This window comes from Marmota marmota, unplaced genomic scaffold (assembly GCF_001458135.2).
Source record: "Marmota marmota marmota unplaced genomic scaffold, marMar, whole genome shotgun sequence".
NCBI classification, from domain to species: Eukaryota; Metazoa; Chordata; class Mammalia; order Rodentia; family Sciuridae; genus Marmota; species Marmota marmota.
Window position 1 is genome coordinate 1,470,189 of NW_025999896.1, and position 21,389 is coordinate 1,491,577.

The following is a 21,389-nucleotide window of genomic DNA, read 5'->3' on the forward strand; positions in this document are numbered from 1 at the left end:
CATCTGGTTTTTTTAATGGGAGAATAAAAAGCCTTCAGTTTGACAGGTGCAGTGGTGAGCTCTGGAGACAGAGGCAGGAAGATTACAAATTCAAAGCCAGCCTCAGCAATTTAGCATAGACTATCTCTAAATAAAATGTAAGAAAGGACTAGGACTCTGGTTAAGTGTTCCTGGGTTGAATCCCTGGTGCCAAAAAAAAAAACAAAAAAAAAAAAACTAATTCTACAAAACCAACTAATTCTATCTCCTCATTCAACTTGTTTGCTATTTATTTTTATCGTGAGACAGGTCTTGCTAAGTTGCTGAGGCTGGCTTCAAACTTGTGATACTTAACCTTCCCAGTCACTGGCATTACAGGCATGCACCACTAAGACTGACTCAACTTATTTAAAAGAAAAAAAAATTTTTTTAACTATGGTCATGCACCACCACAACCAGTTCAACTTTATTTTTGTTTGTTTTGCAATGCTGGGACTCTAAGCCAGGGCCTACATGTATATGAGGCAAGTGCTTCGGTACTGAGCTACAGCCCCAGCTCCTTAACTTCACTTTTGGTGCAGATCTTCTCTCTATTCTATATTTGATGCACTAGATATGCACTGTGATGACAAGTTCTTTATATAATAAATTTTGGGAGTCAAGTGCAGTGGCATGTGCCTGTAGGCCCAGCTACTGGGAGGCCAAGGCTGGAAGGATTGCTAGAGGAGAGGAGTTCAGGGCCAGCATAGGCCATACAGTGAGACCTCATCTCAAAAAAAAAATAAATAAATAATAAACAAATAAATAAATAAATATAAAATAAAAACAAAACCTTACTGGACATCAAATGAATATTTGTTTTATAATTATTTATTATTTTCCATATTACATTAGACATATGCTACTTAGCTTTCAACCAGAAGAAGAGGAGGAAGAAGCAGAAGAATGAATGAATGAATGAATCAATCAATCAATCCGCTAGAAGCTGAAACTGAAACTTTCCCATGCCACTATCCACTGACCTTTTTATTAAAGCATTTATTGGACCTAGCCAAGGCCCCTAACCTAATCTTTTTGCTTTCAGTATTTTCTCAACTCTGACAGACTCTCCTCTATCTATTATAAATACAAGGATGTGCCTCATATCTTGGGATTTACCTTTTGTTTTTTCCTCTAGTGGCCCTGGGCCTCATATAGTAGGTACTGTAGCATTCAACTACATCCCTAGTTTTTTTCTTTTTTGTTTTTTCTTTAAATAATGTTTTAAAATTTTTGTTGTTGTTGTTGTTGATGGACCTTTATTTTATTTATATGTGTGCTGAGAATCAAGCCCATATGCTAGGCAAGTGCTCTACCACTGAGCTACAACCCCTGCCCCATCCCTAGTCCTTTCTAATTTTTACTTTGAGTCGAGGTTTTGTAAGGGACCGGCGAACGATGGAGGAAGTGACCACCAAGAGACCGACTCATGCAACAGCAAAAGGGGGTTTATTGAAAATCCAGTGTGCTGGGGCTCCGTGCTCACTCAAGAAAGGAGAGCGGCCAAGAGCCCCGAGCAGGGGTTAAGCAGTGCTTAAGTACACTTTTTGGGGAGGGCGGGGGCTTTGCATACATCAGAGCAAATCATCATGAGGTGCAGGAAAATCAAACAACAACTCTCAGACATGATTAGCACATTCATTGGTGGGAACAGGTCAGGTGAGAGTGATAGGTCAGTCCTAAGGAGGGAGATACATTTAAACTGATTGGTTTGGGCCCTGAGGTGCCTATGTGCCGAGCTGCACAGGGTCCAGGTTGTTAAGCAACTAAGTGGTCAGGGGGGATTTCGACACATATCTAATGGGCAGTTCTTGGAATTGTCTTAACTGCCACAGGAATTTCAGGTTTTGAGTGCAGTTCAGAAACTTTACAATACCTGGTCCTTTACATTTTAACTTCAGTTTCTTTTATCCTTTCAGTTTCACTAAGTTGTCCAGGATGGCCTTGAACTTAAGACTATTGCCTCAGCTTAGATCCCAAGTATCTGGGGTCACAGGTGTGCACCACCACACCTGGCCTAGGATTTACTTTTTTTTATTTTTATTTTTTAGTTGTAGGTGGACACAATATCTTTATTTAATTTTTATGTGGTGGTGAGGATCATGTATGCTAGGCGAGCACTTTACCACTGAGCCACAAACCTAGCCCCTGGGATTTATTTTTGATGGCTTATAGAAGAAAGAGCTGAATTTGGGCTACAGTGGTTGCAGAAAGCTGTATTGAATCCATCACCACCCCATAGTTAAGATTTATTTTTTTGCAGTGCTAGGGGAAGAACCCAGGGTGCTCTAATGATAGTCAAGGACTCCCATGAAAAACAAGGCCTCTTAGAATTAAGGGACAAATAAGACAGCCAATCTAGTTCTCAGTCTCTCTCTCCCTCTCTTTTTTGGTATGAGGGATTGAACCCAGGGGCACTTAACCACTGAGCCACATCTCTAGCCCTTTTTAATATTTTATTTAGAGACAGGGTCTCACTGAGTTGCCTAGTGCCTCACTAAATTGCTGAGGCTGACTTTGAACTCATGATCCTTGTGCCGCAGCCTCCTGAGCCACTAGGATTACAGATACACCCCACTGCACCAGGATAGTTATGAATTTTATAAGGTTAACAGTCATACCAGAAAATTAGGATTTAAAAAGTGCATCAGTTTTCAAGGCCATGGGAGGGAGGTAGGATGGAAGAAATCAGGATAGGTAAAAAGATAAATAGGGAAGGCAAGAGGAACTAGAGCTTTAAATCTAAAAACTCCATGACTGACCTCACCTTCACACCCACATCTATTTTCTTCCAGATCTGAATTCTTAAAAAGTCCAGTTAATCTTAGAGTACTGTAAATCCAGTTAATTAGTGTCTATGTACTTTGCTAGTTTACAGAATATATTTTTATACTGATTAAAAGAAGCTTAAAGTGGGGTGGGGCATGCTGGCTCAGGCCTATAATCCCAGCAGCTCAGGAGGCTGAGTCAGGTTTATCACAAGTTCAAAGCCAGCTTCAGCAATTTAGTGAAGCCCTAAGCACATCAGTGAGACCCTCTCTCTGAATAAAATATAAAAAAGGGCTAGGGATGTGGCTCAGTAGTTAAGCACCCCTGGTTTCAATCCCCAGTCAAAAACAAACAAACAAAAAACAACAAAACAAGAAATAGCTTGTCATATAGCCAGGTATGGTGCACACCCGTTATCCCAGCAGCTCAAGAGGCTGAAACAGGAGAATCACAAATTCAAAGCCTGTCTCAGCAAATTAGCAAAGCCCTAAGCAAATTAGTGAGACTCTGTCTCAAAATAAAAAATAAAAAGGGCTGGGGACATAGCTCAGTGGTGAAGCACCTGTGGGTTCAATCCCTGGTTCCAAAATAACTAAATAAATAAAAGAAGATTAAAGAGAGATATTGATAGACACATGATATTGAAGCCAGATTTAAAGATAGGTAGTTAGTGTAGTTAGGTAAATCGATTCTAATATAGAGAAAGATAAATAAAATGGAGGCCATTATCGAGAATGGAGTCCAGGAAACCAGAGCAGCACTTGGGGAAATTGAAATGTTAATGTCCCCAAGACCAGAACCCTTCCTAAGGAACTGTTAAAGAAACAGCTCCCAGCAAACAGGGAAGTGTTAATCAAACCACCCCAGGCCCTTCCTGCCCAGATTACTCTTTCAGTCCACCTATCTCCCACCTTTTAGCCTTCCCACCTGCATTCTAACACTGCAGGATAAAGAGAAACAAAAGATTTGAATGTGGGAAGACTAAAAGGGAAGACCTCCCCCTTCCACGGATTTAGCCTTTTGGGTCCCCTTCTTCCTCCAGGGAGAAGTCTTTTCTGCTGTCCTTTAATAAAGCCTTCCACTTTCCACTCTACACTTGCCTTAGCGTGCTTCTCTGGTGTTATACTTCAGCATTCAGGAAGCAAGGACTGTCACCGGTAAACAACCTCAGCAAGTGTGAGGCACTAAACAACTCAGTTAAGACCCTGTCTCTAAATAAAATACAAAATAGGGCTGGGGCTCAGTGGTTGAGTGACCCTGAGTTCAATTGCTGGTATCCCTCAATCCACATACATACATACACACACACATAAATACATACATAAATGGCTGAGGTTGGCTTTGAACTTGTGATCTTTTTCTCTCAGCCTACCTAGCCCCTGGGATTACAGTTCTAGGCCAACAAGCCCAGCTGAAACTAGGCTATTTATAGGGTAAGTTTGGCTAACAAGAGACAAAGACAATTTGCACAGGAATAGGAACAAAGAAAAAAGGAAACAAAACAAATCAAAATTTACATGGAGATGAGAGAGAAGGAAGAGAGAATCCAGTAATTATTTTCTTTTAACACTGTACTTATGATGGTGGGGTGCCTCCAGCTCCTGTTAACATTATTTCCTCCCTTTATCTTCTCAAGCCTAGAAGGGGTATCAACTTGTATCAACTTTCTACTCAGTAGCAGCCACCATACATTGCTGGTTCCTGTTTTCTGATAGTTTGGGTTTTTTTTTTTTTTTTTTTTTGGTATTGGAAATTGAATTGAAACCCCCTGCACTCAACCACATCCCCAGTCCCTGACCCCTTTTTTGATTTTTAGAGGTAGGGTGTCCCTAAATTGCAGAGGCTGGCTTTGAACAGCGGACACAACATCTTTGTTTGTATGTGGTGCTGAGGATCGAACCCGGGCCGCACGCATGCCAGGAGAGCTCGCTACTGCTTGAGCCACATCCCCAGCCCTGGCTTTGAACTCTAGATCCTCCTGCCTCAGTCTCCCTAGCTGCTGGGATTATAGGTGTGTGCCACTGCACCCAGCTTCTGATAGGTCATTTTTTTGGGGGTGGGTATCAGGGGCACTTGACCACTAAGTCACATTCCCAGCCCTATTTTGTATTTCATTTAGAGATAGGGTATCAGGGTATCGTATCACTTAGTTCTTAGTGCCTCTCTTTTGCTGAGGCTTGGGAGCCGCTGGGATTACAGGTGAGCGACCACGGTGCCCAGATGATAGGTTTTAATAGAAACGTATATTCATGCTTTATAAGGTTTTAAAAACATACAAAAAAAAAAACTGTTCAAAGGTAGAAAGTGTTAAGCATTTATATTACAAAACTATGCAACAAGCCATTGTAACAAGCCTCAGCTTCCACATCCATATATCATTTCTTTTTTTCCCAGTTCTGGGGATTGAACTCAGGGGCACGCGACCACTGAGCCACATCCCCCACCCTATTTTGTATTTTATTTAGAGATAGGGTCTCACTGAGTTGCTTAGTGCCTCGCTTTTGTTGAGGCTGGCTTTGAACTCAGGATCCTCCTGCCTCAGCCTCCTGAGCCCCTGAGATTACAGGCATCTGCCACCGCGCCCCTCCTATGAAAAGCTAAATAAAATGGTTTCAGGAAGACTGCCCTGAAAGAAGAGAGGGACAGAGGAGTGGTGGGAACCAAGAATTCATTGACTCAGGCAACACGTTTTCATTTATTTACTTTTTAAGCTTTATGTTAAAAAAGTAAGCCCCAGGAATTGCTCAAGCTTTGGTGATTAAACGAAGATGAAGCAGCTTCAGCACATGCAGACAGATTTTGTTTTAGGGGGGAATATAGAGTGAAAAGTAAATAAAAATGTCAGATTGGGGTGAATACTATATAAGAAGTTAACCAGAGCCATCTGAGAGTGGCTATTTAAGATTGGCTAGTCCAATAAGGCCTTTCCAAGCAGGTGAATTTTCCCTGAAATCTAAATAACTATAAAGAACTAGCCATGCAGGCGGGGTGGTACATGCCTCTAATCCCAGCAACTCCCGGGAGGAGAGGCAGGGAGGATCCTGAGTTCAAAGCCAGCCTCGGCAAAAAGCTACTCACTAACTCAGTGAGACTGTGTCTCTAAATAAAATACAAAAATATAGGGCTAGGGCTGTGGCTCAGTGGTCCAGTGCCCCTGAGTTAAATCTCTGGTACCAAAAGAGAAAAAATAACTAGCTATGCATATATAAGGGTGAAAAAAAAATGCCTTTTAGTACTGAGCTTGGTAAGTTAGAGGAAAAAATGCCTTTTAGTACCGAGCTTGGTAAGTTAGAGGAATACAGTAGAACCTAGTGGGATCCTTGCAGAGTGGGTGAGATAGGGTTGAAGAGGTGGCCAGACCAGGTAATCCAGAGCACTGAGTTGAAATTTTATACCATGTGTGATGGGAAGCCATCATCTTTATGCTGACATGTGGCAAATGGTTTGTGGTTTTGCAGAGGTGGAATCAGACTCTGTTCCCAAAGCCAGTACATTGATCCAGGTGAGTGGAGAGGGGAGGCTTGGACTAGAGTGAAGTAGTCCAGATGAGATTTGAGGGCTATTTGGAAATAGATTAGAGAGACTGAAGGAAAAACCTGCTAGGCAAGTTTTTTTGTCACTGAATTACATCCCTAGGTCAACTCTAATTAAATTAATTAATTAGATGAGCAATTAATTAGATGATGGTAGTGTTTACTGACATGGGGAATAGCAACTCTGGAGAATAAATAAAAATTCCTGTTTGGGGGATGGGGGTGTGGCTCAGCAGTAGTGCACTTGCCTGGCATGTGTGAGGCACTGGGTTCGAGTCTCAGCACTGCATTAAATAAATAAGAGGTCTATCAACAACTAAAAAAAAAAAAAAAAAAATTGCTGTTTTGGCCATAACAGATATTTGCTGTGTTTATGAGACATCAGTGTGTGGAGATACCACAAGCTTTTGAATGTACTTATCTGGAATTTCAGGAATCGTCAGTGTTGGGTAAAGTTATAGAATTCATTGGCAAATATTAACTTGAACCATAAGAAATTACTGTTTTGGCCAAAAATTGTTGAATGCTGGCAATTTCATTTGTTCATTCTACCAGATAATATTTAAAATTAGGACTGGATGAGGTCACTTAAGAAATAGAAGAGAAGTAAGAAGAGAGCCCTGGGCACCCAAATGAGCAGCAAAAATGACCCAAAAGGAGCAACCAGAAGGTGGGAAAGATACCAGGAAAGTGTGGTGTCACTGAAGCCAGAGAGGGTGTTGTTTCAAAAAGTAGGGAATGAGTAAGTCAAATGTTGCTGAGACGTCTAGTAAGATAAGAACTGTTAAAGTGACCTCTAGATTGGCAATATCACAATCCTTGGTCCTTATGTCCAGGACATAAGTAGTAGTCAAATAATTCAGTTTTTTGTTTTTTTCTTTTTGTGGTGCCAAGGATCAAGTCCAGGGCCTTAGCATGCTAAGGGTGAATTTTTTTTTTTTTTTTTTTTTTTTTTTTTTTTTTTTTTNGGTTGAAAGCTAAGTAGCATATGTCTAATGTAATATGGAAAATAATAAATAATTATAAAACAAATATTCATTTGATGTCCAGTAAGGTTTTGTTTTTATTTTATATTTATTTATTTATTTTTGTAGTGTTGAGGATTGAACCCAGGTCCTTGCACATACGAGGCAAGCACTCTACCAACTGAGCTATATCCCCAGTCCTGAATTCAGTTTTTAATAAGTTAAGTTTGAGTTGTCCACATTGTGTTCTCACACTTCTTGGGAAGAGGCAGTGTATATCTGTGAGCTCCGAGTGTGATCATGGTTGAATGAGTGAAGTAGATTAGAAGCCTACCTTTTCCTGGTTACCCTTTCTCTGAGTGCCCCTGTTATTTTCCCCTAACCTAATACTAATGTCTCGACTGTCCTTGAAACTTGAAATTAGTTCAACAAGAAAGCTTTAAATTTATTTTTTTTTTTTGGTACCAGGGATTGAACCCAGGGTGCTTAACCACTGAGCCACATCCCCAGCCTTAATTTTTTTTTTTTTGTTTGTTTGTTTAATTTTTTTTTAAAGGAAACTAATTCTTCCCTGAAAGGACACCTGCAAAGATGGCCCCAGTCCTTCACTTCTATGTCCGACCCTCTGGCCATGAAGGAGCAGCGACTGGACACACTCTACAGAAAGTACAAAGGCAACTACCAGAGCTGCAGGGTGTTGAGACAGAACTCTGTTACAATGTGGACTGGACAGGTTGGGCCTACGAATTGGATGCTTGAATGAAGTGCTATAGTGCCACATGTAGTATCTTAATGTATCCTTGCTCTGTCTCCCTGTAGCTGAGGCCTTCCCAAATGCTGAGGAAATAAAGAAGCTGAAATGGCTGTTTGGCTGCCCGTTGTTGCTGGATGATGTTGCTCAAAAGTCCTGGCTCCTTCCAGGTTCCAATGACCTGCTGCTGGAAGTTGGGCCCAGGTATGTGTTTTAACCTGGGGCAGTTTGTTTCAGTAACTAGGACATAGCCTTTCTTTTGAATTCACTGCATATCCCTTCCACTTCCATTGTAAGTTCCTCTTGTGATCCTCAGGAGTTTGTTTTGCTTTCATTACATCTTACTCCCTTCCTTGGAAACTGCACATATTTTCTCCATGTGGTACATGCGTTTATAGATTGAGCCAGCTCTCAGATATATTCTGAAAGTAAAATAACTTGTATTCTGAGAAGTTAAAATTGTGGCAGTTTTTGACTTTTTAGTGCTGAGGTTTGTGTCTAGGGCCTTGTGCATGTTAAGGAAGCATTCTATTGGTGAGCTACAGCTCTAGCCCCTAAATTGCAGCAGTTTTATTGCTAGAAGGATAGTTATAGTTTGTTTGTTTGTTTTGGGGGGTATCAGGGATTTAACTCAGAGGCACTCGACTACTGAGCCACATCTCCAGCCCTATTTTTTGTATTTTATTTAGAGATAGGGTCTCACTGAGTTGCCTAGAGGATAGTTATAGTTTGATCTGAGTGACTTGAAAGCAGGTTTCTTGGAGCCCAGTCTGAGGTTGGAGACCATTGGTGAGGGGATAGTGATGGGAGATTGGCTGGACAGGATGGATAGGATCTGCCTTTCTAGCAAGATCCTAACCATTTGGCCCACTTCGCAGGCTGAACTTCTGTACTCCAACATCCACCAACATCGTTTCTGTGTGCCAGGCCTCAGGGCTGGGAGCTGTAAATCGTGTGGAGATTACCCGACGCTACCGGCTCTCGGTGAGGCAATGGGTGATTAGGAGGAGGTGTACTAGAAGAGATTAGATCCTAAGATCTAGGGAAATAATGGGAGAAGCAAGGGAAGAGTTCCTGGCTTTGGACCTGTTCTTCATTATTGTATGAATTAGTCACTATCCAAAGATTCCTTATCAAGGGATGAATAGGATAGAAATCCAGTCTGTGTTTCCTCTGCTAATTTATGCATCATAGCACGGACTCATTCCTGGAAGGGGAGTCTTCTTTTTGTTGTCTAGACACAGGTGCTGTATAGGCCTGGGGATGCCTAGCCCTGGGTTTAATCCCCCGCACTGCAAAAAAAAAAAAAGGGGGGGGGGGTGCTGTAGGGTAGCAGTGGACTAGCATTGTATATTTGGAGAGCCAAGGGTGGAGTATTCCCTCCATTCTTCAGTTCACTCTTCATCCCTTGCCTTCTGTGTGTGTGTCATTCTTAGTTTGCCCACCACCCTTCAGCTGAGGTGGAGACCGTGGCTCTGGCTGCCCTGCATGACCGGATGACAGAGCAGCACTTTCCCCATCCCATCCAGAGCTTCTCCCCTGAAAGCATCCCAGCCCCCCTGAATGGCCCCATCAACATATTAGCTGAGGGTCGGCTTGCCCTGGAGAAGGCCAACCAGGAGCTAGGTGAGTAGGAGTCTGTGGGAATGGAAGGGAAAGACCCAGGATACTAGAATGCCAGTAGATACGTTGAGACTTGGAATAAGGTGACCTGAGCCATATAGTAAACTTTTCTGGGGTTTGTATTATAGGTCTGGCTCTAGACTCCTGGGACCTGGATTTCTATACCAAGCGCTTCCAGGAACTACAGCGGAATCCCAGCACTGTGGAGGCCTTTGACTTGGCTCAGTCCAATAGGTGAGGACAAATTTGGTCATTTTGATATATGAGCTCCTACAGGTTAAAAGGGTAGACCATGGGGACTTGGCTTCATAGTTCTTCCTTGGTGTAATGGCCTTTCTGAGTCTTTGAGGGCCTGGGCTCCCCCTAACCATCCAGGAATCTGTCTTCAGATCTTAGTTTCATCTCTACTTTGGCTCTGGATAATCCACAGTGACAGAATGCTTGATGATTGACCTTATGGAATGTATTTTGACCTATTTAAGTGTGAATAAGCCATAACTGCTGCTGAATGCTATTGAGAGGACATGGCACTGAGGAATGACTCCTGTTTTTGTTCTGCCTTCCTTTCTCCATGTAATTCCCTCAGTGAGCACAGCCGACACTGGTTCTTCAAGGGCCAGCTCCATGTGGATGGAAAGAAGTTGACACACTCGCTGTTTGAGTCTATCATGAGTACCCAGATGTCCTCGAATCCTAACAATGTCCTCAAGTTCTGTGACAACAGCAGGTTGCTTGTGCCTTGGGTCTGGGGAGGGGGAGGCCCTGGAACCTGGTTGGGTTAGTACAGATCTCGAGAAAGAAGTGGGTCCAGCATGGACATGTCCACAGTGCAATCCGGGGGAAGGAAGTCCGATTCCTACGACCTGAGGATCCTTCACAGCCAAGCTGCTTCCAGCAACGGCAGGGGCTAAGACATGTTGTCTTCACAGCCGAGACACACAACTTCCCCACAGGTGAGCTGTATTCCTGAGAGGGATGGAGATCAGAGAGTAGGGTAGGGCAAAGGTCCCAGGTATCTAGGCTGAGGCTGGGAAAAAAGAGAAAGCTTGTTGTCTTTATTTCCATGGGGGTGGTCAGGGATGAGGTTTGTCTCTGTGACACTCATGCCTCCCCCACTCTCTTTTTGCAGGAGTGGCCCCCTTCAGTGGTGCAACCACGGGCACAGGGGGCCGAATCCGGGACATCCAGTGCACGGGCCGCGGGGCCCATGTGGTGGCTGGCACTGCTGGCTATTGTTTTGGAAACCTGCATATCCCAGGTCCAGTCTTCTTCCTCTCTACCCACCTTGCCTCCAGACTTTTTGTCCTGGCGGCACCAAATCCTTGCATTTTGTAGACCAAAGGGTCATCTGGGTGTCTTTTTGTGGGGAGGAAGAACTCCCGAATAGCTGGCTTTTCATTGACCCTGATCATGAGGTGTGTAGGCCATTGGAGATGTTGGGTGCCAGCCTAGATTTGCAGAATCATAATTTTTTTTTTTTTTTTTTTTGATACTGGGGATTGAATCACCCAGGGTGCTTAACAACTGAGCCACATCTCCAGCCCTTTTTATTTTTTATTTTGAGACAGGGTCTTGCTAAGTTTCTTAGGGCCACTCTAACTTGCTCTTGCTGAGGATGTCTTTGAATTCACATTCCTCCTGCCTCAGCCTCCTGAGGCTGTTGGGATTATATCTGTTGAGATTACAGGCATGTGTCGCTAACCATGATGATTTACTTTAGAAGCTATTACTGTCTCAGCCAGAAAACATGATGCTGGTTTGTCTTTTTTTTTTTTTTTTCAGTACCAGGTATAGAACCTAGGGGCACTTAACCACATTAACTACTGAGCACATCTAGATTGTCTTGTTTTTTGAGTTTTTTTGTTTGTTTGTTTTTAGTTGTCAGCAGACCTTTATTTATTTTTATATGGTGCTGAGGATTAAACCTAGTGCCTCACACATGCTAGGCAAGTGGTGTTCTACCATTGAGCTACAATCCCAGCCCTGGGTTGTGTTTTAATTACTATTTGTCTCCAAAATCCAGAAAAGCTTAAGAAGTTGGATATTTTGAGCTGGGGATATAGCACAGTGGTAGAGTTCTTGCTTAGCATGTGGGGAGAGGTGGGTTCAATCCCCAGTACTATAACAGAAAAAGAAGTCTGATACTGAGAAGAGGGAAGGCTGATGTGGGAGGTGGAGAAAAAGACTAGCACTTAACTACAGGTTCTACACTGTGCTAAAGTGGACATTCCAACCATGCGGGTGGTCCTTACTGATTTAGACTTGCCCAATGATGCTGGTTCTTCCATCCTGCTTCTTTTTTGTTGTTTTTAGGTACTGGGGATCAAAGCCAAGGGCATGCTCTATCTCTGAGCTACATTATCAGCCCTTTTTATTTATTTATTTTTGTAGTGTTGAGGATTGAACCCAGGTCCTTGCACATACGAGGCAAGCACTCTACCAACTGAGCTATATCCCCAATTCATCTTTTTTATTTTTTTGAGAATGGGTCTCAGTTGCCAAGGCTGACCCTGAACTTGCAAACTTCTCTTCTCATGAGGCCTCCTAAGTTGCTGGGATTATGGGTGTGCACCATCATGCCCAACTCCATCTTATATCTTTATAGTCCATTCAACTTTCTTCTTTCCTCTCAGGTTATAATCTTCCCTGGGAGGATCCAAGCTTCCAGTACCCTGGGAACTTTGCCAGGCCCCTGGAGGTTGCCATCGAAGCCAGTAATGGGGCATCTGACTATGGCAACAAGTTTGGGGAACCAGTGTTGGCTGGTAAGGCTGGGCGTGTAGAGGGATAATGAACACGTAGTCCCCCAAGGGCTTGTGGGTGAGTGTGTGACCCATGGACTGTGGTATTGGGCAAAGGCTAGGGGTCTGTGTGATTGGTTCCTAACCCCTTCTTTCTGATGTCCACACTCCAGGCTTTGCCCGCTCTTTCGGCCTCCAGCTCCCTAATGGTCAGCGGCGTGAGTGGATCAAACCCATTATGTTTAGTGGGGGCATTGGGTCCATGGAAGCTGAGCATGTGGGCAAGGAACCTCCAGAGCCAGGTAAAAACCTGCTACTTTTCCCTGTATTCGGTCAGCACAGGAAAGTTTCAGGGAGGGAATTGAGGGGACATTTATTGATTAGTTTTTAATTCCTTGGTTCATGTCTCTCCTCCAGTACAGGTTTTCAAGGCAGGAGAGTAGTTTATGTTAGCAAGCAGTCTCAGCCTTTGTTGTTTCTGTCTCCTCCCTACTTTATTTATGTAGGGGAGAGGCCCTTCTCACCCCTACCCCTATGCTTCTGGATCACACCCTGCTAAATTGAGGCAGTTAATGTTTGTTCGCTATTTGCTATATGCCAGGGACTTTTATTTGCTGGTTCAGTTCAATTAAGCAAACATTTATTGAGTACTCATTGTGTGCAGAGCACTGTGCTAAGAGCTATGGTGGAATCAAGATAAAAGTCCAGGTCCCATTTTCTGACTAAGTGATCCGGTCACATGGCTCAAAACTCAAAAGGCAAGGAATGTTATGCGTTGAAAACTCCTTCCCCTGACCTCCAGACCCCAGTTTCCCTCTCTAGAGACAATCAATTTTATTCAGTTACTTTTGTATCCTGCTAGAAGTGTTTGCGGCATATGCAAGTAGATCCATATGAATATTTGTTCTTCTTTTCTTTACTTCATCTAGAACTTATTGAGGATTGTACCCAGGGATATTCTGCTACTGAGTTACATCCCTCAACCCTTATTTTAAATTTTTATTTATTTACTTATTTACTTTTTGGTATCAGGGATTGAACCCAGGGCACTTAACCACTGAGCCACATCTCCAGTTTTCTTTCTTTTTTTTTAGAGATAAGGTCTCAGAGTTTTTATAAGTTGTTTAGATCCTTGCTAAATTGCTGAGGTTCGCTTTGCACTTGTGATCTTCTGCCTTCATCTCCAGGCTGTTAGGATAACAGGCATGCACCACTGCGCCCAGTTTACAATGTTTACTCTTATAGGTAGGCAAATTTTGTATCCTTATGAGTAAATTCATAGAATAAATTCCTTGAAGTATGCCCGGCATAGTGACTCTTGCCTGAAACACTAGTGTCTGGGGAGGCTGAGGCAGGAGTATTGCAAGTTCAAAGCCAGTCTCAGCAACTTAGTGGGGCCCTAAGCAACTTAGCGAGATCCTCTCTCTAAATGAAATATAGAAAGAGCTGAGGAGTGGCTCATGGTTAAGTGTCTCCAGGGTTCGATCCCTGGTACCAAAAAAAAAAAAAAAATATTCCTTGAAGTGTATTTTCCCAAAGAACAGAAGCATTTGTATGTATGTATGTATGTATGTATGTATGTATTTTTGCTGTACTGGGGGGTCAAACCCAGGACCTTGTCCGTGCTAGACAAGTGCTCTACCACTGAGCTACATGTATTTGTAATTTTGATTGTTAGGGCCACATTATCCTCTGTAGATGTTGTTCTAATTCAGTCTCCCATCAGCCCAGTGGAGTATTAAGATCATGTACCCCTCACATAAACTTTCTTTGTCCTTATACTACCTTGCTTTAGAGGCTTGTGATGGTTTTCCCTGTGTTCTGTTTCTACGCTTCTTCCTTGCAGGCATGGATGTTGTAAAGATTGGGGGTCCTGTCTATAGGATTGGAGTTGGAGGTGGAGCAGCTTCATCTGTGCAGGTGAGTGGGAATAGCTAAAGATTCAGACTCCTTGATGTTGCTGGGTCCTATGTGTGTGGGATTTGAGGGAGCCCAGCCTCCCTGAGCTGAGCTATGCTTTATGTTCCTTCAGGTGCAGGGAGATAATGCCAGTGACCTGGATTTTGGGGCTGTGCAGCGGGGAGACCCAGAAATGGAACAGAAAATGAACCGCGTTATCCGGGCTTGTGTGGAAGCCCCCATGGAAAACCCCATCTGCAGCCTCCATGATCAGGGTGCTGGTGGCAATGGTGAGGGAAGCAGTTGGGACAAAGTGCTGGGCCTACTAACTCCTGCCAAATTTGGTTTAGGGAGAGACATTGAGCATCTGCAACCAACCACCCAGCTCTTAAGTCCTTCATGCTGTATGTTCTGGACCAGTTCGGGGTTGGAGTGGGTGGAGCCTGCTGCCCTGTGACAATTGGTAGTGAGACTATAGCAGCAATTCCTGCAGGGACACAATTAGGTGCTCCTTTGGAGGTTTGGGACTGCCCTTTTTTTGCCTGGAGCTGACCATGACCAGATTGCCACCTTTCCCTGCAATCCTTTCACCAGGCAATGTCCTAAAGGAACTGAGTGACCCAGCAGGGGCCATCATTTACACCAGCCGCTTCCAGGTTGGTCTCATCCCCTGAAGTCTGGCAGTTCCCCCTCTACCAGCCCCAGCCATCCTTCCTTTATGTTCCCCAATTCCTAGCAACAGTGTGAGGTGGGGGAAGGCCTAGTGATTCTTCTCTTTGCTTTCTGCTATGTCTGTGTAGCTGGGTGACCCAACCCTGAATGCCTTGGAAATCTGGGGGGCCGAGTACCAGGAGTCAAATGCACTTCTGTTGAGGCCCCCCCACCGGGACTTCCTGAGTCGTGTCAGTGCCCGGGAACGCTGTCTGGCTTGCTTTGTGGGTACCATTACTGGAGACAAGAGGGTGAGTTGGCTCCAAGAGTCAAAAGCAGACATTACTGGTAGGTTCAAGCTGCCTGGCTTCTTGGGCTAGAGCAAGAACTGTCAAGGGAGAAGGATGGGAGATGGTGACAAAGAACGTATGGGGAACAGATGTAGGAAGCAGGGGGAAGGTAGAAATTACAGAGGAAGATAAAACAAGGGGTGGAAGGACCATCTCTGCCCTAATCTCTGGAAGCATTCCCTGCTGGTGCTCATAGTCTCATTCCCTCTGGGTGGTGTCCCTGTGGTCCATAGATCGTGCTGGTGGATGATCGTGAGTGTCCCATGGGGAGAAATGGCCAGGGGGATGCCCCCCCTAAACCTCCCCCAACCCCTGTGGACCTGGAGCTTGAATGGGTATTGGGCAAGATGCCTCAGAAGGTATGTGGGATGGGATGTGTTTCTCTTGTGGCCCTCCACTCGGGACCCTCATCATCTGCTTGCACCCAGCCTTCCGCGGGTACTCACATTCCCCTGTTGCCATTTCTGTTGTAGGAGTTCTTCCTCCAGAGGGATTCTCCTGTGTTGCAGCCCCTGGCCTTGCCTCAGGGGCTGAGTGTGCGCCAGGCTCTGGAGCGGGTTCTGAGATTACCCTCTGTGGCCAGCAAGCGCTATCTCACCACCAAGGTCTTCCCTGCACCCCTGCTTCACCCCTTCAGCCCTCTGCTTTCTTTGCTCCCCTTAGGACCACCACAGCCCTAGAATCTTGGGGGAAGAACAGGGATACCTTCACCTCCACCCCATGCCCTGGTCTTCTTGCTGCCTACCCTCTGTGTGGAGCTCTTATCTGCATGTTGGAGGGAAGCCAGGTTTCCCACTGTTCTGTCTCCCTCAGGAAAAAATGGACAACCTGAGCTCTCTGTTCTTTTTTAAAAAATATCTTTATTTTATTTATTTACTTTTGTATGCGGTGCTGAGGATTAAACCCAGTGACTCATGCATGCAAGGCAAGCCCTCAACTACTGAGCTACATACAACCCGAGCCCCTAGCTCTCTGGTCTTTGCCCTCTTGCCAATTGTATTTCATACCACAGGTGGACCGCTCTGTGGGTGGCCTGGTGGCCCAACAGCAGTGTGTTGGGCCTTTGCACACTCCTCTGGCTGATGTAGCTGTCGTAGCACTGAGTCACCAGGAACTCATAGGGGCTGCCACAGCCCTGGGAGAGCAGCCAGTCAAGAGCCTGCTGGACCCCATGGTGGCTGCCCGGCTGGCTGTGGCTGAAGCCCTCACCAACCTGGTGTTTGCTCTGGTCACTGATCTCCGGGTGAGTTCCCTGACAGCTTCTACCCTAGAGTTCCAGGCCTTTGGGACACTTCCACATTCATCGCTTGCCTTTCATTTCATGCTCATGACCACCCAGTCCCTCTATACCCCAGTCTGCATGTCTCTTCCACTCTGATGTTTATCTCTACTCTCCTAGGATGTGAAGTGCAGTGGGAACTGGATGTGGGCAGCCAAGCTCCCAGGGGAAGGTGCAGCTCTAGCTGATGCCTGTGAGGCTATGGTGGCTGTGATGGCAGCACTGGGTGTGGCAGTGGATGGTGGCAAGGATTCCCTCAGCATGGCTGCCCGGGTCGGCACTGAGACTGTGCGGGCTCCTGGTGAGGCTGGGGTCCTCAGGAGAGGGGGATGGAGAAGGGACCATTGGGCTGGGCTGGAATCTCACTCTTTTTTGGTCTTCCTTGCTCTGTAGGGTCACTGGTCATCTCAGCTTATGCTGTTTGTCCAGATATCACAGCCACTGTGACCCCAGACCTCAAACATCCTAGAGGGAGAGGTATGTGCAATGTGCTCTGACCTTGGTCTTAGTTTGGGGGCTCCCTCATCTCAGCACTGGGCTGTGGTACTTTCTGGAACTAATGGTCTGGGGCATCTTTTTGCATGTTGGGAATGGCAATGCTATGAGCACCTCAGGGAAGGGTACTCCTGAACTATCCATCTCCCCCCATCTCTGTCTCTTCAGGCCATCTGCTGTATGTGCCTCTGAGCCCTGGGCAGCACCGGCTGGGGGGCACAGCTCTGGCCCAGTGTTTTTCACAGCTCGGGGAACAGCCTCCCAACCTGGATCTTCCTGAGAACCTGGTTCATGCCTTCAGGATCACCCAGGGGCTTCTAAAAGGTGAGGCTGGAGAGGTGGTGCACATGGCAGCAGGTGCTCACCAGCTAACTACGTGGGGCTTAGGGACTTGGATCCTTCTCTGTTCCCCATGTGTGTTACCTTCTCACACACTGTCATGGACTCTCCAGAAGTAGTTAAGTGGAGCCATCAGGCTGGGCCCCAAGATCACTGAACTTTTTTTACTTTCCTTCAGACCGCCTCCTCTGCTCAGGCCATGATGTCAGCGATGGAGGCCTTGTCACCTGTTTGCTCGAGATGGCCTTTGCTGGGAATTGTGGGATAGAAGTGGATGTAGCTGCGCCTGGGGTCGATGGTAAGAAACTAGATTTAGAGTCAGGTCTGGCTGCCTTCTCTACCCTGCAGACCTCATCTCCTGATAAAGAATAGAATGTCCTCAACCCATTTTCCCTGGGTCTTCTTCGACTGTCTCTTCTGAGCTATCTCCTGACAGCTGAACTAAATGGCACCCACTATGTTCCTTATTGCACCCCTTGAAGACCCCCCACAGTCCCTGATGCAACTTCCTCTTCCCACCATCCAAGTCCTCACCACAGCTCTGGTTGCTGCCTCTAAATCTCTGGCAGCACCCTAAACACCCTGACTTGCCTCCATTGCTCTCCCAGCGTTGCCAGTGCTGTTTTCTGAGGAGCCAGGCCTGGTGCTGGAGGTGCAGAAGCCAGACCTGGCTGGAGTGTTGCAGCGTTACAGGAATGCTGGCCTCCACTGCCTGGAGCTGGGCCACACAGGCGAAGCTGGTCCCCATGCCATGGTGAGGAAGCCAGGGAGAGTGGGGCTTAGTGGGCAGTCTGAGCGAGGAAGCTGTAGGCCTCTCTGCCAGCCATGGAGGGGCTGTCCTTTCTCTTAGCTCTTGATTTACTTGCCCTTTTCAGGTTCGGGTATCAGTGAACGGGACTGTGGTTGTGGAGGAGCCAGTTGGGCAACTGCGAGCCCTCTGGGAGGAATCAAGTTTCCAACTGGACCGGCTGCAGGCAGAGCCACACTATGTGGCAGAAGAGGAACAGGGTCTAAGGGAGCGGATGGGGCCCAGCTATTGCCTGCCCCCCTCTTTCCCCAAGGCCTCTGTGCCCCATGAGCTTGGTGAGGGAGTGTGCATAACAACATTTGGTTTCCTAGGCCGTCAGCCTGGGTGTGGAGCCCAAGACCTGGGTGCCTGGGCCTGCTCTGGAAAAGGTGTCTGGGGAGTTCAGGTGGGGAGGTAACTGTCTAGACCAGAGACACTCCTCCTTCCAGGTGGTCCTGCCCCGCGAGTCGCCGTCTTGCGAGAAGAGGGTAGTAATGGAGACCGGGAGATGGCTGATGCTTTCCACTTGGCTGGGTTTGAGGTGAGTAGGTTGGCCAACAGAACTAGAGGCCTTGATCTAGCCTCGGACTGGGTACCCTGACATTTGCCTTCTCTGACCTGCTAGGTGTGGGACGTGACCATGCAGGACCTCTGTTCTGGGGCCATTGGGCTAGACACATTCCGTGGTGTGGCCTTTGTGGGTGGTTTCAGCTATGCAGACGTCCTGGGCTCTGCCAAAGGTAGGTGCTCCTCTGCCACATTCCTCAAATCTCTCACCTCCACAAAGCCAAGGGGAGAGTGAGCAAATGAGTTCAGTTGTCAGGTGTCAGCAGAAGGCCTGAGGTTAATAAATGGGGCAGGTTATCTGGGTGGGGTCTTGCTAATCTGGACAATTTATGTCCTATCTAAAGGGGCAGCTGCTGCTCGGCTGAAGCAGCTATTGAAAAGGTGGCTCAACATAACCAGACCCTTATTGTTTAAAGAAAAGCTGAAAATTCAGGTTTTTGTATGAGATCTTATTTTTAAGTGTTGAGCAACTCAGTAAAAACATATATGATGCATTTTTTTTTTTTTTTAATTCTGGATGGACACAGTACCTTTATTTTATTTGTCTTTTTATCCATGGTGCTGAGGATTGAACCTAGTGAGGATTGAACCTAGGGCTTCACAAATGCTAGGCAGGCGCTCTACCACTGAGCCACAACCCCAACCCAAGTAAAAACTTTTAATGTTCTGTTGGCCAAGCAAAAAGAAAATCACTGGCCATCTGTGTCCCAGGAGTTGGTAACATCAGATTTAAGCAGACAAGCCCATTTCTTCCCTCTCGTGCCCCAGGCTCTGCAGAGAGGGGTACCTGCTGGAGTCAAAGAGCAGCCGTTTCCCTTCATTCTTGGCTTCTCTTTTTCTGAGGCCTCCCACATCTCACCTGACTTCCATGTTCCCTTCTAGGATGGGCAGCTGCTGTGACTTTTCATTCACAGGCCGGGGCTGAGCTGAGGCGTTTCCGGAAGCGGCCAGACACCTTTAGCCTGGGCGTGTGTAATGGCTGTCAGTTGCTGGCTCTGCTGGGCTGGGTGGGTGGCAACCCTGATGAAGAAGTCGAGGATATGGATCATGACTCCTGGCCAACCCAGCCCGGCCTCATGCTGCGTCACAACCTGTCTGGGCGTTTTGAGTCTCGCTGGGCCACTGTGCGTGTGGGGCCTGGGCCAGCCCTGATGCTTCAAGGGATGGAAGGTGCTGTGCTGCCAGTATGGAGCGCCCATGGAGAAGGTCAGGCCTGGGAAGGCGGGGAGAGGACTGAGAGCTGGGAATGGATAAAGGGCCTGAAGGAACTTAACTTTCATTTTCTTTCTTCCCTCCCAGGTTACATGGCATTTTCTTCTCCAGAACTCCAAGCCCAGATTGAGGCCAAAGGCCTGGCTCCCCTGCACTGGGCAGATGATGAGGGGAACCCCACAGAGCAATACCCACTGAATCCCAATGGTTCTCCAGGGGGTGTGGCTGGTGTCTGCTCCCATGATGGCCGCCACCTGGCTCTTATGCCTCATCCTGAGAGGGCTGTGAGGCCATGGCAGTGGGCATGGCGACCCCCTCCATTTGACACTCTTACCACCTCCCCGTGGCTTCAGCTCTTCATCAATGCCCGAAACTGGACCCAGGAAGCAGGCTACTGAGCCAACTGGACAGGCTCACCTGCCCTTACAACTTATCCCTCTGTGTTTGCTGCTCTGTCACCTTCAGGATTACCCTTCATGACTTCCAAAAGTATCTCAGACAAGGACCAAAATGCAAAGAAAAGCTCAGCTGATTTACTCATCTGCCTGCTGGAAACTTGTCTGTAGAGCTGTCCTTAGTTCTATCTTCTAACATCATTTGCCCTTCCTTGTGTTTAGGAAGCAGCCTGTGGCTTGGGGCAAAGAGCTGATAAGCGAAAGTTAGGGTGCAAGCGCTGGGGTTCTCTTGCCTTCCCACTTCCTCAGCAATCACCGCATCCTGCCTCATTTCCCTCCTGGGCTCTGAGGGAAGTTTATGTCCCCCTTTTTTCATTTTGGTGTAGGATCTGGGAACAGCATGCAATGGGCCCTGTCCATTATCATTGTTAGTAGCAGAAGCTTCCTGGATTCCTTTTCAAGTGAGCTGTGCTGTGAGAATTGTTGCTTACAGAATTTTCTTTGACAGGATTTCTGGCTGTGTCTCAGGGCTGGCCTGGTGCCACCCTCTAAACTCAGTACTTGGTTTTTTGGTTTTTTTTTTTCTTTTGGTACCAAGGATTGAACTTCAGGGTACTCAACCACTGAGCCACATCTCCAGCCCTGTTTTGTATTTTATTTAGAGACAGGGTCACACTGAATTGCTTAGTGCCTTGCTTTTTGCTAAGGCTGGCTTTGAACTCACGATACTTCTGCCTCAGCCTTCTGAGCTGCTGCGATTACAAATGTGTTCTACCTGCCTTCCCTTAAACCCAGTATTCTTGATGTTTCTCCTAATTTAGCTCTCTGATAGCAGTTGTGACTATCATCCTTAGATCAGAGCCCTTAGTTTATTCTAATACTACCTCTTTGTTCATTTTATTAATGTTTGTTGATTATCTTTTGTGCCAAGCAGCATTTTATGATCTAACAACTTGAAATAAGCTAAGTGTAGTGGTGCACACTGGTAATTTCAGTGACTCAGGAGGCTGATGCA

The 21,389-nt window shown here is 46.2% G+C and overlaps 1 protein-coding gene across 3 annotated transcripts; it reads left to right on the forward strand.

Annotated features, from left to right (window-relative positions):
- Nucleotides 1–6,221: 6,221 nt before the first annotated feature.
- On the forward strand, nt 6,222–20,989 carry Pfas (phosphoribosylformylglycinamidine synthase). Of its 3 annotated transcripts, XM_048798035.1 has the most exons (29): nt 6,233–6,289; nt 6,876–6,990; nt 7,842–8,018; nt 8,105–8,240; nt 8,915–9,020; nt 9,473–9,662; nt 9,788–9,893; nt 10,246–10,386; nt 10,488–10,612; nt 10,789–10,917; nt 12,293–12,424; nt 12,574–12,702; nt 14,247–14,320; nt 14,433–14,589; nt 14,894–14,955; nt 15,100–15,261; nt 15,534–15,659; nt 15,774–15,905; nt 16,313–16,543; nt 16,700–16,880; nt 16,973–17,056; nt 17,243–17,398; nt 17,592–17,711; nt 18,022–18,167; nt 18,289–18,496; nt 18,650–18,741; nt 18,826–18,940; nt 19,650–19,973; nt 20,067–20,989. In XM_048798035.1, exons 3-29 carry the CDS (start codon nt 7,877–7,879, stop codon nt 20,375–20,377), a joined length of 4,017 nt encoding a protein of 1,338 aa, XP_048653992.1. In that variant the 5' UTR covers nt 6,233–6,289; nt 6,876–6,990; nt 7,842–7,876; the 3' UTR covers nt 20,378–20,989. The 3 variants fall into 3 exon arrangements, with proteins under 3 accessions (XP_015359950.1, XP_048653993.1, XP_048653992.1); XM_015504464.2 differs by lacking the exon at nt 6,876–6,990 and having other exon boundaries at nt 6,222–6,289; XM_048798036.1 differs by lacking the exons at nt 6,876–6,990; nt 20,067–20,989 and having other exon boundaries at nt 6,222–6,289; nt 19,682–19,821.
- Nucleotides 20,990–21,389: the final 400 nt, after the last annotated feature.